General features: G+C 54.0%; 1 protein-coding gene across 3 annotated transcripts in view; it reads right to left on the bottom strand.

The window, feature by feature from the left end:
• The window catches only part of PPP1R16A (protein phosphatase 1 regulatory subunit 16A), a 58,378-nt gene that overhangs the window by 32,185 nt on the left and 9,595 nt on the right, over positions 1-16,598 (bottom strand). For all 3 annotated transcript variants that reach the window (XM_053248516.1, XM_053248519.1, XM_053248517.1), the window contains exon 2: positions 12,847-14,406. In XM_053248516.1, coding sequence (XP_053104491.1) covers positions 12,847-13,120 — 274 coding nt within the window. In that variant the 5' untranslated portion in view covers positions 13,121-14,406. The remainder of the gene's footprint in view (positions 1-12,846; positions 14,407-16,598) is intronic.

Below are 16,598 nucleotides of genomic sequence, written 5' to 3'. Positions count from 1 at the left end.
GGCCAAAAGGCACGATCCAGAGGGAAGTTCTCCTGCATAAGCCCCTCTAGAATGCATGGCAGGACCCTTGTGCGGCTCCCAATCAATTCCATGGGGCTCAGGCAGGAGAACTTCCCACTGGATCCTGGCCAGAGGCTGCCTGCCTTTATTCCTACATGTTATGGATGTTTTTCACAGCCACTCCTTCTTCCAAGACCCAGCACTCCTCCTCAACCTGGAGGGGGAGGAAGGACGGGAATCATCCCAGCACTTCTCTTGGCCAGGGAGTCCCAACTGCGGCTACCACCGCCCTTCAGCTGCTGTGGGTGGGGAGGTTGGGAGTTTCAGCCCAGCACCATGGGCGGGCTGGGGAGCAAGACTGGAAGCCCCTGCACTAGGGCCGGACCACTGCTGGGATGATCCCCGCATCCCTCTCCAGCTGCAAGCCAGAGAAGGGATGCGGGTGTGTGGTTTGACTGGGCACTGGGTCTCCCAGGCATCTGGAGCTCCACCGAAGAGCAGAGGCAGGAGGACAAACCTTGGCCTCCCTCTCTGGGGAGGGAACAGCCTGCAGTTGCCCTGTGGAGGGGCTCCCAGCACCTCCCAAGCACTGCACCCCCCACTCCAGCTCCCAAAGGCTGTGAAGATGGCTGGGGCTCATGACCCTCACCAGAGGGTGGAGCAAGCCTTGCTGTGGCCGGCAAACCTGTGGTGTTGGAGGTGGGGGGGGCATCTAGATTGGGGCCGTGGTGCTGGCAGAAAGGGGTTAACCCTTAGAGAACATAGGAAGCTGCCATAGACTGAGTCAGACCCTTGGTCCATCTAGCTCAGTATTGTCTTCACAGACTGGCAGCGGCTTCTCCCAGGTTGCAGGCAGGACTCTCTCTCAGCCCTATCTTGGAGATGCTGCCAGGGAGGGAACTTGGAACCTCGATGCTCTTCCCAGAGCGGCTCCATCCCCTGCTGAGGGGAGTATCTTGCAGTGCTCACACTTCTAGTCTCCCATTCATATGCAACCAGGGTGGACTTTGCTTAGCTAAGAGGATGTCATGCTGCTACCACAAGACCAGCTCTCCTCTCCATGTAAGCTTCTGGGAGCATTAACAACAGCAGGAGCCCTCCCCCCCCCATTAGAAGGGAAGCCACAGCATGCACGAAGGGGCCTGCACCGGTGGCTCTTCCTGGAACCCGGACCCTGGGGCATCCCTCCACGGCAATCGCAGTGCTTCCCAGTGCCCCACTGGCAAGGCTTCCGAATGAGGAACAGACCACACCCAGCCTGGATGGAGGGGAGGGAATGCAAGCCTTTGCCGGAAACATGGCAAGATCACCCCGAGCAAGCCAGGCCAAAGCAGCTGGCAATGGTTTTTCTAAAGCAAAGGCTTCTAGATGGTGTGCACAGGAGAGCCAGCGGCCACTCTGCAGTAGCTTTGACCAGTGGTCCCTCATAGGAACAGAGGAAGCTGCCATATATTGAGTCAGAACACTGGTCTTTTGAGCTCAGGATTGTCTTCACAGACTGGCAGCGGCTTCTCCAAGGCTGCAGGCAGGAATCTCTCTCAACCCTCTCTTGGAGAAGCCAGGGAGGGAACTGGGAACCTGTAGATGCTCTTCCCAGAGTAGCTCCATCCCCTGAGAGGAATCTCTTGCATTGCTCACACTTCTTGTCTCCCATTCATATGCAACCAGGGTGGACCCTGCTTAGCTAAGGGGACAAGCCATGCTTGCTGCCACCAGACCAGCTCTCCTCTCCATTCCTCTGATGCATATCAGCTTCCCTCCAAAGCTCCTATTAGCCACAAAAGGGGAAACTGTGCAGGAACTTCACTGCAGAGGGAGTCATTCCCCTACCAACTGAGCAAAGAGGCACCTTTTTTAAAGTGGTGGTTCTCCTCATTTCGCTGAGGGAGAGCAACTGGCCCTCCAGCACAGCATCCCTCCAGGGGCTGTTGCTGGGGTCTATCTTATGTGGCGTGGGGGGGTATTTTTTAGATTGTGAGCCCTTTGGGGGCAAGGAGCCTATTTATTTATAACCACATAAACCACTTTGGGGACTTTTGTTGGAAAGCGGTATATAAATATTCGTCAACACAGGGGGGAGAGTTAGCCTCCCCTCCCACGCACATTGTGGCTCCAGGCCAAATCCTCCCTCGATGAAGCTGCTTGAAGGAGGAGGAGGAGGAGGAGGAGGGAGGAAGCCATGGTGGCGGAATCGAGTCCTGCCTCTCCCTGGCTGCACAGAGTGTGGCCTTGAGTCCGTGTGAGAAGGCAAGGGAGGGAGGCGCCAGGGGAATGAGGAGCTCTGAGCCGAGGGCAGAAGAGTGGGGAGCCTGGAAGTGGGGAAGGGACTGATAGGCTCCGGGTGGCCTCCTGTCCCTTCATGAACGGCCCCTGCCCAGGGTCAAGTCCACCCAGCGGGGCCAGCCGGGCTCTTGGCTCAGACAGACGACTTTCCCTCCCAGCACGTAAAGTTGGCAGCTTCCCTCAGAGCCACACAGAATCATCATCTCCGTCCTTTCACCAGAAGCCGCCGCCGCTCACTCCAAACGGCTCCAGCTGCTGGGAATTATTTCTATGTTTAGCTCGCCCGCCTTTTCATTCAAGCCTCGCGTTTTGTCTTGTGGAGAGAGAGAGAGAGAGAGAGAGAGAGAGAGAGGCAGGAGCGGAGAGCAAAGCTCTGCTGTGCTGCAAACCCCCAGCCAGCTCCTCCGCTGTGGCATGGAGTCAAGGGAGGGCTGCTAAACACAGGGAGAGAACCAGCAGCCAGGGCTGTGCCTCAGCACCACAAACCAGAGCAGGATGCAAATGCCACAGCAACTGACCATCGGATGCTTTGCTTGCATCTTCTTGCTTTTTGCAAGTCTGAGTGGGGTTTTTTTGCGGGGGGGGGTGTTGGAATTTGTAGAACAAGCGTCGCAGTTATTGAAACAAAGCTCCTCTTTAAGGTGCCACAAAACTCTTCCGTTGAGGAGCAGGGCTACTCCTCCAGAAGCTGGAAACAACATTCTTTGCCAGCCGCTCTGACAGAACATCCTCAGTGGAATGTGGCACTTCCAGAGAAACATAAGCAAATGGTGGTGGGTCCCTGCTCCAAAGACTATCAAGAGCCAATTCTTTTTTTGGAGACTTGGCATGACCTCATATCACTCAACAACCAATGAAATTACGGAAGACTGCCTTCCCAGTATGCCCAGATCTATTTCCTATTTCCTCATTGTTGAAATGACACCCGCTGCTCCTCATCTATGAGAGATTTCACCAGTTGTTAAGCATAGAAGAATGGGTAATTTCCTTCCATATCCTGCATTTACCTTGTTGACCTTCACTGTGTTTCTTTATTGTGATTACACACTGGTGCACTGCTTCTGTTCTCCCTGCTATAAGATTGTAGAACAAATAAATACATCTATAAAAAAATTTTAAGAGCTCACAATATTAACTTCTAGCAGAGGGTAAGTGGGTTTTTTGTTTGTTTGCCTGCTTGCTTTTGCAGGGGAGTGGAAAGACCAGTGGATGCTCTTGTGGATGCCAAAGCTTAGTCACCCCAAACTGGCCAAGACTAGAAGACACAATGCTAGACTGTTTGTTTTTACGAACAAGGACAGAAGGTCAATTTAGGCCCATGTTCTTTCCCAGCAACAGCCAGAGAAGGATTTCTGCAGCATGTTTTATGAATATACAAGTGGGCCCAGGCAGAGAGTATCGGCACCTCTAGTTGGGCCCAGCCGTCCCCCGCCCCCATGCTGCCACCGCCCCCTCACCTTGGGGGGCCAGGGCCAGGGCCAGGCCGTCCCGCCACCTCCTTCCGCCTCACCATCCTCCTCCTCGGGGCAGCGGGGCTCCTCCTCCCACCGTCCGTCCTGCTCAGGGCGGCGCCGCCGCCTCCCTCTGCCTCGCCATCCTCCTCAGGGCGGCAGGGCTTCACCCGCTGCCCGTTGTCCTCTCATCCGCCGCCCCAACCGCCTCCTGGTGCGCGCTCCTCCCCGGGGGTGTAGCTAGGGGAGAGGGGGCCTGTGTTCATCCCTCTCTCTGGCGGCCCCCCAGAGTGAGGGAGATAATGAAGAAAATAGGGAGGGATGGAGCTGGAGGGCCCTCAGGAGCTGGGGGCCCGTGTTCTTTGAACCCTTTCGCTCAATTATAGCTACGCCCCTGCTCCTCCCTCCTACCTTTGCACGTGTCACCCCCTCTGGGCCCACCATCGGTCGCAGCTGCAGCGGGGGCGGAGCTTGCCACATCCCCACGCATCCCCTCTACAGGAATTAATTATATAGAAGACAGATAGATGGGGCTGCTGCCTTCTACAGAGTTGGACTCATGGCCGCCCATCACGTTCAATATTATCTGTCCTGGCTGGCAGCAGCTTCCAGGTTCTTTCCCAGCTCTACGCAGAGACGACATCAGGGCATCAACCTGGGATATTCTGCACGCATGCTCAACCAGTGAACTACAGCCCCATCTTCCAACAATTCCCAGAGGTACCAGCATCTCTCCACCCCACTGGCCTAGCCAGGCTCCAGTAAGCAGCCTGCAGCTCTCCAAACAAATCCAGGCCCAAGTCTGAGAGAAAGGCTTGCCCCAAACCAACCGGTGATTGTGTCAAGGGGTGCAGCAAGGACCTGGACCTGGTCTCCGGGCACAAGTCTAACACTTTGGACAGTCATTTGGCCCCATCAGAGTGCTAGGAGCTGTACACATCCTAGGAGCAATGCAGCCCCTGCCCCAGGAGCCTGCAACCTCCTCTGTTGCCATGGGACTGGGGGGGGGGGTGTCAGGAAGTGGGAGACACAGGGAAGGAAGGCTGCATCTCTCTCCACGGAAGGGAGAGGGGGATACACTTTCTCAATCACTCCAGCCAATGAGCAGGAGGCTGGGAGCAGGGGAAGAAACCGGAGCTGCCTTTTGCTTGAGCCAATCCAAGAGCAAGAGTCTGATCTGTCATAAGAACATCAGAACAGCCCTGCTGGATCAGGCCCAAGGGGGCCCATCTAGTCCAGCATCCCATTTCACACAGTGGCCTACCAGCATTCTGGCACCTGAGCCAGAAAAGCCACGGGGCACGCTCCATTCTCCTCCTCTTCCATCATTGCTGTGGGATACAAGCCGCTGGAAGGTCTCCTGCACAAGCCTCACTGAAATGAACAGGAGCTGTACAAGAGCACAGCAGTTTCAAGGAGGTTTGTGCAGGAGAACCTTTCCATGGCTCAGCTCTCTCTCATTTCCCACCCTACTGCCCTTAATGACCCAAACCTGCCCCCTGGTCTCACTCCAGAGCTGCCTCCGGGGTGGGGCGGGGGGGGAGCAAAACGCAAGCCGTTTCTCCCCCGCCTTTAAGCACATGACCAAGCGGCTGCTTCCATGCAGAAGCTCCACAATGTTTCAGTGTCGATTATGCCCTTGAGGGCCAGTCCCACTGGACACACCATTAATTGGCGATTAACAATCTTGTGGAGCTGGAAAGCCCTGCCTTTCCCCCATGGGGATCTCTTTACAGCCAGAGGCAGCACATGCCATGGAGGCTTCACACAATGAGCAGAGAAAAGGGAGGGACTGGGCTGCATTGTCTTTGCTCCTTAAACTGAAAAATAATCAAGGAACATAGTCCAAGCCTCATGGCTGCAGGAGGCCTGGGGTCCTGTGCCTGTTCCGGACAAAACAAGAATGCAGCTTTGGCGGTCTCAGTCTCTCTCCATTTGTTGCATGCAGCCCAATATTTTCGAGAGAGAGAAATAAGGATAACAGGGGACACAAGCCAAAGCTAGGCTCTTCCATATCCCCTCAATCCCAACAGAGAAGAGCCAAGCACGTGCTGAAGCCAATGGGCCCTAACAGGGCTTCACTGGGGCTCAGCTGTGCCCATTTTGTACCAGCAATTTCACATTGCAGAAGCCAACCACGATGCTCAAAGTCTACAACTGGAATTATTTGCACGCTAAAGAGGACTACAGTGGCAGGGAACTCAGCACCACTTGGTGCTCATCCTGCTCCTACATTCACTGGGGGCAAAAGCTCCACGTTCTGAAGGCCGTCAGGGTCCCCAGAGCCAGCTACTGAGGCAAAGCAGTGAACAAAACAGACACTCCTCCGAGGGAACAACTGTAGGAAGCTACCTTATACCGGGTCTGACCATTAGTCTAGAGACATTCCTGCTGGTATGGGATAGAATCTCCAGAAAGTTGTTAGAAATATATTTGCTGGGAAAAGAGCATTGCTCGAAATGCACTAGGCAATATTGAATAAACCATTCATTAATCACTCCAGCACCTTTTGGATTCTTCTCCCCACACCCAACTTTTTCCTTCAGACTTTTAGGTGCTGAAACCCCGCATCCAACCTGAAGCACCTCCCATTAAAAGGATCTCCCCATAAATGACCCTGGCCTAAGATCTTGAGAGAGCTGCTGCTCAATACAGTGGCCCTTCAACTCTCCGACTGGAGGCTCACCAAAGGCAGAGCTTAAGCATTCTGCAACCTGTAAGGAGTTTCATCTTGGCTGGTTTCTGAAGGACAGGGTGATATTGAGTCCTGGTTTTAGTGTTCGCTATGGGTTTTTATTTGCCAGTTTCAAACATTTACACCTGCCCAGCAGGGTTCCCTAAGGCGTGCACATGCTCACACATTTTTGATGTCTGCTCAGTCAATATTGGATCCCACTCAGGTTGAAACAGGAAGGTCCCACCCTGAATACACAAGCACACACACTGTTTTGATACTGCCGCCTAGAGCAAAACTCATTCTGCACACAGATGAAACAAATTAGAGAACACTGCATGCCCAGATCCTTTGGATGGGGAAGGTGACAGGTATTTGTTTATCTAAGCAAGCCTCTTGTTTGTAACCGCAAAGGAGGAACTGCTCCCTCACTTCCTTGTGGCAGCCTTTCAAATATGCACCTGTAATTAGGACTCTCCTGGATCCTCTTTTCTTCTGGGCTCAACTTGACACATCTGTCTAACCCTCCATCAAGCGTTCGTGAGAAAGGACAACAAGCAAGCCCTGCTGGATCAGACCAAAGGCCCTTCTAGTCCAGCACCTGTTTCCCACAATGGCCCACCAGATGCTGCTGGGAAGCCCACAGGCAAGAGATAAAGGCATGCCCTCTCTCTTGCTGTCGCTCCCCTGCAACTGGTACTTAAAAGGCATCCTGCCTATGAGCCTGGAGGTAGCATTAAATCTAGTAGCCATTGGTAAAAGAAAGCTCCTTTTGAAGCTATCTAAGCTAATGACCGCCACCACATCTTGTGGCAGGGAATTCCACAGGTTAGTTTTGTGCTCTGGGAAGAAGTGCTTCCTTTTCTAAATTCCCTGGCAGCCAGTTTCATTGGATGACCCGGCCTAGTGCTGTGAGAGAAAGAGAAAACCCTCTCACTTTCATTTTCCCTTGCATGGAATATGCCTTTTTCAAAGCTGCCGCACACCAAGCTGACTACCCACCATGACCCCCAGACCTCTTTCCTGACCCCATCAGTGTGTTAAGGGAAGTCGGGGTTCTTTTGCCCCGATATGAATCACCCCATTTGCCCTCTTGTTGAGTAGTCAGAGTATGGCAGACCTCGTGGGCCAGAGAAGGGCTACTGGCAGGGAGAGGGAAGGCCCGGATGTCAGCAGGGAAACCCTGAAGGTCTGCTGCCAGTTTCCGCCAGCAGAAGGCAGCCAGGCTTACCATGGCCTGGAAGGCAGGCGCCCGACTGCCCAGCCACCCCCAAGGCAGGCCAGGCCACACCCACACAGGCCCCCGTGACCTCCAAGTGAATTCCGGCAACACATTCTGTGTGGGGCCGAGGCTGGAAAGCCCACAGAGGCCTCCGGACCACCTCTGCCACCAGACTGCTGTCTGCTAGGGGGCGTTTCAGCTGCACCGGCTACCGGCTTGCTTCTGGGCTCAATTCAAAATGCTGGCCTTAACCTTCAAGGCACTGAACAGCCTGGGACCAGCCAGACGGCCACAGGAGTCTGCTCAGGGTGCTCTGGTCAACAACGGGAGACCCTGCTGTTTGCACTCTGCCCCACCACCACACCCACACACACAGAGCTGGGTGCTTATCAGAGACACCCCCCACCCACCCCTTCAAGCCGAGGTGCTTTAGGCTGACGCAGCAAATCGGTTCAGAGAGTGAGCTGCAAGCCCAGAGTTGCCCGGTCTGAACCTCCCCTCGGCCACCAACTCAACAATGAGCTTAGGCAAGCAGCTCTCTCTCCGCTTCAATGAGAGGATAAAGCACAATAATGCACAGGAGGCACTTGAGACATTCAAAAAGTGGCACACAAGTGCCAAGCAACACTCTTCTTAGACTCTGGTTTGCCCTCTGCAGGGAGGCCCCTGCAGCCACCTGGCTGCCTGCTTTTTGGCAAGCGGCTAAAGTGTGGCTTTTGAAGAAAGCTTTTGGCCAGGGTGAAGTCTGTTTGTAACTACTGTCAATTTTCCTTGGGTCATTTTAATTGTCTTTTGTGGCTGCTGAACATTTCTAAATGAACTGTTTTTAAATTGTGTACCAAGATAAGCCGGCTGTGACAGAAAGGCCGGCTACAAATGTTTGCATAAGATCAATGGCATGTAAGGGCCACATTCCTTTCCCCCACTCAAGCAGATGGTCCAACCGGCAGTTCTGCTTTGAACAGGCCCCACCCAGGTCACTCCAGTCTCTGAAAATGCCATGACCAGAACCATTTGGTGAGAGATGAAAAGCTGCCACCTCCTTGAGAGCAGCATTTAGAGGGAGCAGAACTTTAATGCTGAAAAGTGGTCTATAAATATTCATCTCACCACTACCAGGCCCAGGCCCACCCCTCCTGTTTTTTGCTTTTCTTACCACCCACCCTGAGGAGGTGGAGATTCTTAAGAACTCAAAAGCTGGCTGCTCAAGGCCGAGGGTCATTTTGGTTCATCCTAATAAAAAAGTATGACTAGATTGTGGCTTTGGGGGTTTTTTCACCGAAAGACACCAGATTCAATAAAAGGCACACCAGCCCTCCAAGTTACACAGAACTCTGCATCAGAATACAGAGGTAGGTAATTTAACCTGAGTGTCTTGAGAAGTTCAAGGCAATCCCTTTATGGTCAGCTGAAATGGCACTTTCGAGGAGGGCTGCTTTGCATAAGATACAGGGGTGATCGTAAGCACGCTTCCTTGGAACAGAGCAAGAAGAGCGCAAAGCATTAAAGCACAAACTCGGTCCAGCTGGGGAGTGCCCTCATCAGGAAATGCTCCCAACTTCTGCTGGGTGCGATCATCTGGGGCACTTGCAGATACCATCAGTTAGGGAATCCCACCCTTGTGCATCAGCATCCGGAGGAGTTCGCCCCCCCGCCCCATCCTGGACTGTCAGTCCCATCACATTACAGCTTTTGCCCGGCCTCACCCCAGACAAAAGTCCTGTGGATGCCTAGACCCTCCTTGTGCCTTAAGCCAAGAGGGGGAAAGCCCTTGGCTGTAGCGAAACGCCAGTGTAGGGACACTACCCAGCGCAAACACACCTGTAAAAAAACCACCTGAAAACTTCCTTCACTTTCTGTGTTGCTATGTAACCCTCAGGCTCTAGGTACACATATGTATATATAATGGTAAGTATGTTTGGTATCCTCGCCAGCAGCCACCTGGGCATTTCCCCTTCCTCTGCCACTTCCCTTTTTCAGTGCGTGGTATTTAACACGGATCTTAATGTGATGCCTATGACATTTCTAGCCTGTCCTTCCGTAAGGAGCTCACAGCGGCCTTTAGCCTCACAGGAACTGACAGAGGAAGCTGCCTTCTACTGAGTCCAACCCTTGGTCCGCCGAACTCAGGACTGTCTACTATACAGACTGGCAGCGGCTCCTCAAGGCTCCAGGCAAAAGCCTGCCCCAAGAGGCCGGGGACTGAACTGGGAACATCCTGCATGCAACGCTGGGGATGCACCACCAATGGGCTCTGGCCCCACCCCAGCCCCTCACAAGAGGCCTGTGAGGAAGATTGGGCCGGTCCTTTGCCCAAGTCCATCACCCAGTGAGCCCCAGCCGCAGCTTACACCAGGGTTTCCTAGAGAACTGAGCATTAGCAACCCTTTGGATTGACCAGATTAAGGGTTCTGTGTGATTCAAAAGCTTGCCTACTACTATTAGCAGCAGTGGTTACAAATGGGGCAGGGAGGACTCCATGGGGCAGCGGGCACTCCTCCAAAAACACTTCCCAATCCCCCTTTCACTCACCCATCCACCAGACTGGAACTTTACAGCAGAGGGCCTGACAAGACAGTCCTCGAACCATATGGTCCTATTGCTTGAATCCATCATTTTGAAAGGCCTCCGTTGTTTAAAGAAGCCTCCTTCACTCACCCCTCTACCCCAGAAGCAGCAGCAGCTAGTGCAGCCAGGCAACCTCCCAGGCACCAGGCCAGCCTCTCGGCCTCATCCTGGCCAAGCACTGGGCTGGGCAAGACCATGTGTGAAGGGGGTGCAGGGTCATCTCCCCCGTGGATTTCAGCTGGCCTGGTACTGGCCTCCATCGGCACCCAGGTCTTGCTTGCCACGTGGTCTTGGACAGGAAGAGAAAACTAGCCTGGAAGGTTTGGTCTCACCCACGAGGACAGTATTTTCCAAGAGATTTCTGGACATTTTCAAACTTATTCAGAAAACGGGCAAGCAAGCTTCATTTATAAACTAAAAACATTGACTACCTTACCTCTATTATTATTTCATGTACAGTATAGCAAAATCTTTGTTTTTGCCACCACTTTGCTCCCTCAAGCTAGTAGTTCTAGAGTTGGCCCCAAACTGATGCTATTCATGGCAACAGAGGGAGGAATTCCTCAACTGCAACTATTCTTTCCCCCCTCTTCAACTTGCCCAAAGAATCTCACAAGTAATCCTTGGCTCAGAACTGATCAGGGCATTTTTGCTTCTTCTCCCCTTTAGGAACGAACACACACACACACACACACACACACACACAAACACACACACACAGAGCACAGACTGAGGGGTTGCAATACGAAAAAATGGGGTGGGAGTGAGAAATTATGGACTGCCAGGATTGTGGCAGAGAGATGGGATACAAAAGCCTGTGTGTAAGCTTGGAGATTTAGGGCTAAGGATTGGTTTAATGTGCACAGGGGGTCTATGGACACATGGCCCAAGAAGGCTGAGAATCCCTGCTTTACATCAAAAAGAGCTGATCCAAAGAAAAGTTACCAGTCACCTAAAGCCAGGGGTTCTCAACCCAGAGACCTGCCTCATCCCCACCACAATGGCATTCAGCCAGATTGAGAAACCCGTGCAGCAAAACCAACCAAGAGTCATGCGGCACCTTAAAGCCTAACCAGAAGTGTGGATGGACTACTTCTTCAGAAGCATTTTGTACCTCTGTTACTGCAACTGGACACACCGTGCACTTCCCCCCCATTCACCTGCCCATACATTGAGATCTTCCATTCAAAATTCGAAAGCCTTTCTTGAATTTTAGCAGAACAAAGCACATTCTTCATCAGATGCAACACATGCATTTGATTTGCTGCAAATTTGTGCAGCTTGTTTTACACCTCCATCTCTTTCTTGTAAATTTGCAGATTAAGCAAATCAAAAGGTAGAAGCCCTTTTCCTAAGAGGCTCTCCTGCTCCCACCAAAGTAAGGCAGGTGGTGACCAGAGAGGGGGCCTTTCCCAGCCATGGCTCCCCATCTCTGGAACTTTCTCCCGAGGAGCTTTGCCCAGTGCCAACTCTCGTGGCCTCTTAGGGGCAGGTGAAGACCTTGGGCAATTCCCTAGGCCTTGTTTAACAGCTGAATGTGCTGCTGCAGTCTGGTGTTCATGTGTCTTTGATTTTATCTCTTTCCCTTTAAGGTTGTTATTGCTACAAAGTGTTTTAATGTTTTTAACCATATAGCCACCTTCAGAGCTTTAAAAAACTACTAAAGGATGGGGTATAAACAGTAAATTAAATAAAACAGCCAATGCAGACAGGTGTGCTTCCAAAATCCTGGGACTTTGCTTCTGTGTATACAGGTCAGTACAGCAGGCTTTATATATATATGTAGTACACCGCTCTGGGCTCCTTGGAGGAGGAGCGGGATATAAAATGTAAAAATAATAATCATCATCATATACAATTGCTGAAGCACTTCTATGAGGGTTGCACATCCTTCTAAGAGCCATGAGAATCCTAGGTTTGGATATGTTTAGGTTTCTAGCCCTCATGGCTGGAGAACTAGGTCCTCTGCAAAAAGGTGCAAGACAGGTAAGCGCGACCCCCAATTCAACGTGGTTTTTTCAGCCTTCCTGATCTCCAGGCCTAGAGATCACGGTCTTCCCAAGGCCAGGCCCTTGACACAGCACCCAGCCCTCAGAGCATGTCCCCATCGCCAAAGTGCAGGAAGGAACAAGGGAAAGGCAAGTGCATGGCCAGGAAGGCCAGCGACACCGCTGGGAGGAAGAGAGCAGAGGTCCCCTCCCTAGTCCACGCCCAGGAGGACTCCAGCTACAAAGCCCACTGTAACGTCGAGCTTGGCCCTGGCTGGCTCTGTCAGTTCCAAGTGAGGAGCTCTGTGGGCTGTCAAACACTGCTGGGATAAACATCTAAAGCGGTTTATTTATTTCAATTTAATGGATAAGGTATTTAAGGAGAGGAGGAGATCTTTAAGAGCCTCTCTAAAAAGATGTTGCATACAGAGGCAGATTGCAGGGCCATCCATCCTAGTAATATTCTTTGCTCTGATCTGGGCATGGCGGGCGGGAGGTGGGGGTCCCCTGGCAGAGACGTCTTTCCCAGCTCAGCTACCTGGGACTCCTTCAGTGGGAGATGCCAGCGCCTGAACCTGTTGCCAAGCAGGGGCAGGATCACCGAGTCACGGGCCCTCCCTGCCGCCGAGGAGGAGCTCTTTCCCCCTCACCGCCACCTACCTTCTTCCACGTCATTGCGGCAGGCAGCCTCCAGCAGCCGGACGTTGGCCGGAAAGACCACCCGCCTCTCCCTGCTGCTCCCCTGCTGCTGCGGCGGCTGCTTGTGCTTCTTCTTCTTCTCCACTCTGGCCCGCTTGCCCTGCACCTCCTTCTCAAACTGGGCCCACTTCTTCAGCTGCTGCGTGCGGCGCTTCTGGGCATGCTTCAGCCGCTCCTGGGTGCCCATCCGGCCCACTGCGGACATCTCAGCCAGCAGCTCCAGGTGGTCCGCCATGGCTGCTCAAGATCCCAACGCTCACCTACGCTGCACCGTCAGAGGGTCCCAGGAGCATCCGGAACAGGGGCCAGGCACGTGCGCTTTCGGGATTCCAGCCCCCCAGTGGGCATCCTCGGGACACGTTTGGAAGAGTCTGGCCAAGCGGCAAGGACGCCTTACTCCTGCGCTGTGGCGGCTTTGAGCCCATCAGAAGGGAGGGTGCGAAGGAGCGGCATCCGTCACAGTCCCCTGAACAGACGAACAAACTGGGCCTCAAAGGAGCTGGGGGGCTGAGAGCAGGCAGTTCCAACTGCGTCCCAGATTGCACCCCACCTCCACCCTCATCCCCCTTTCCCAGCAATGTTCCATGCAAACACAGGGGGAAGGAGCCACAGATGGTCAGGAGCTGGAGCAGCCTCCTTTGCTACCTCCAGAGAGGTCCTGGCATCTACTCTGCAGAGCGCAGGGGCCACCCTTGGAGTGGGGGGGGGGGCTTCACCAGCTCTTTTCCCGAGCTCCAGCCTCCATGGCACCGTCAGTGCCAGAGGGTCCGAGGCTGCTTCCTGACGCAGCGAAGAAAACGCAAGTGCAAATCCAAGCCCTTCGCTCCCGACTAGCCGTCTTAATCCTCTGTCCAGCTTGGCGAGTGAAGGCTTCTCAGCCTCTGGGTGCCTCCCGTTCAGAGTGCAGAGGGTACATTTCCAAGTGTGCTCTGGGGGAGAATCATTACTGTTCAGACCTCATTGCCCAGATAAGAGTCCCCTCGTGGCGGCTGCTGCCGGCAAAGCAAAGCCGCCTCGGAGTCTGGTGGCAAAGACGGGCTGGTCTCCTGGAGCTGCCAACCCATTCCAAGCAGGCAGCTGGCAAGAGTGTCTGCCGTGAGAGCTGCCCCTGTCCGCACCTCCGATCTCTCTGTGATCAGCCAGAAGCCAGCAGCAGCCTTAATGAGGCTCCCGAGCGCCAGCCAGACCTAGCAGCTGTTTGGGAATGAAGGGAACTCCTCCAAGGAGCTCGGTCTGCCTGCTCGCTGGCTCTCACATGGGCTGCAATCCTCTTGAAGCCGGCAGTGGGGGGGGGGCCCCTCCTTCCTCTCCTCCTTTCCCCCGGCAACTTCCCTTGCAGCTGTCGCAAAGCCTCCTGCCAGGACAAGGTCCGCTGCTGGTGCGTCCTCTTCTTCTCTCCAGCGCTGGTGCTGGGGTGAGCAGTGCCAACTGGAGACTCCTCCCCGCAGGCAGGCAGGCCCAGTCACGGAGGAGCTACTGGGGAGCTGGGCTGAGCTTGCAGCTCACTCCTGGCCGGGAGTCCTGCAACGGAGGAGGAGGGACAAGTCAGGAGGGGGGCTTGTGGTGGTGTGCCAGGAGGCGCCCTCCCAGCAAGGAGCTGACCCTCCTGCCGCCCAGGCTTCATCAGCTGGGATTAGCCTACAATCAAGGCTTAAGGCCATTACTTGGGGCTTTGGCAGCTCCAAGCAGCAGCTCCCTCTTCCCTCCCTCCCCCCCCCACCCTCCACAGAGCCCCATTTCCTGCCAAGAGCAGCTCTCCAGAAAAGGCCCACCAGGAAGCCGGCACAAGGGCCTGGCCCGGCGATGGGGGGCAAGGATGCCCTTCCCCAGCACCCCCGCCGGCCCCAGTCCAGACAGGTCCGGTGCCAAAGGGCCCCAGTGCCCCAGCCCCCACCCACATTCCCTTGGAGGAACACGAGTAATTCCCTGCTCACCAGCAGATGGATTATGTCTCCCTGAGGAAGTGCCCCCCCCGCCCTCCGAGCTCAAGGCCTCTCACCCTCCCCACCAGATCAGGAAGTGGGAGAGAAAAGGCTCCCCCCCCCCCCCGCCGCCTTGCACTTTGCTCCTCAGGACTGAGACAGGAGCGTTTCCACCAATCCATTATCTACAATTAACTCCTCACAGTAATGCTTGTCTCTAAATTGCTTTGAACATTTCACCAGTTACCTGTCGCAGCAAGATCCGAAGGAGAGTGCAGGCGTGTGGGGGGGGGGGGTTGCTGCCACTGATTAACCCGGCTCTCTGCCAGAACCCAGCTTCTCACCACCAATAAAGATTTACTTAACGCTGATCTTGCTGTGACAGATAACTGGTGAAATGTTCAAAGCTTTTAAAGGGCAAAGCATTCTGCAATCTTTGACAACACAATAGTCCTGCGAGGTAGGCAGGCTGCTACTTGGCAAATAAAGAGCCGAGGCTGAGGCAGAGTGAGCGAATTCTGCAAGGCCACACTGTGCATGGGATACACACCCAAACCTTCCAAGTCCAGCATTCTGCCTTTCCATGGTCTCACATTATGTGCTCTTGCTGAAGTTCTGGGAGGGAACAGAAACCACACGGCAAACTGCAGTTTGAGCTTCAGGGGCACCTTGTGTGAATCCTGCCTAATGTTTTTCACTGGTCCAGAGAGAAAATACATGGCTTCTTAGGCACCTCAGAGGGGCCGTTTGGGTGCGGCTTAATGCAGGAACATGTGGCTAGAGTAGACAGCCTCAAGGAAGCCTCTCCAATAAAAGGCAAATGCAGTGGCTAGAAGCAAGGAGAACCAAGAGCCAAGGAGCTCCCAGGCCTGCTCGGCTGGGTGGCCTCATCTCAGCCCCAGCCCCTCCCCAAAGACACACCTTACAACTTGGAGAGGATGATGCTGGCTCATCTCAAAGAGCTCTTCTAAGGATTCCTGGGTCAAATGTCCATGAAGCATTCTGGACACTCAAAAAGTGACCCAGGAAGACGACGCAGACCTTGGAGCCAAACTAGATGTGGCAGCCCAGGTTCCCCCGCTGGTGTACCTGTCTTGTCTGCATACATCAAGCCCATAACCAGGGCTGTACAACTCTGCAGCTGCAGGCTGGGATCCCTTGAAAAGCTGCAAAGGATGCCGATACCAGAGCCCACCTCTCAGAGCCCACAGGGGACATGTGCAGTCAGAGCTGTGCCCCAGCATCCACTGACCACTGGAATATTGCAAGGGATCCTGGGTTGCACCTCTCTGACGACACTCTGCTTCCCTGGAACCCCAAGCAACTGCTGGGCTGGCCCTGCAGCCAGGTGAACAAGCCTGCTGAGCAACAGCAGCAGCAGCAAAATATTTATACACCGCTTTTCAACAGAAGTTTCCAAAGCGGTTTTACAAAGAGAAATGATGAATGAATGAATGAATGAATGAAGATGGCCCCCTGTCCCCAAAGGGCTCACAATCTAAAAAATGCAACACAAGACAGACCCCGGCAGGCCAGTTGCTCTCCCCCTGCTCCATAAAGAGAATCACCACAGCAGAAAGGTGCCTGCCTCTTTGCCCAGCTAGGCAGGAGTGCTCACACACAGGAACATCTGGAGCTGCCCTCTTATCATGTCAGGCCTCTGGGGTCCATCGATTTCTACTACCGAGCGAGAGCTTCTCCCCATGGAGCAGCTGGGAAGAGCTGCAAGCCTTACAGAGCTGGCACTGCAGCCAGACGCACTCCTACGAGCAGCCCCGTCAGCTGCACCAG

The sequence above is a fragment of the Hemicordylus capensis genome, chromosome 4, assembly GCF_027244095.1.
Source record: "Hemicordylus capensis ecotype Gifberg chromosome 4, rHemCap1.1.pri, whole genome shotgun sequence".
NCBI classification, from domain to species: Eukaryota; Metazoa; Chordata; class Lepidosauria; order Squamata; family Cordylidae; genus Hemicordylus; species Hemicordylus capensis.
Note: the sequence above shows the minus strand (reverse complement) of the source record. Positions and strands in the feature narration are given on the sequence as shown.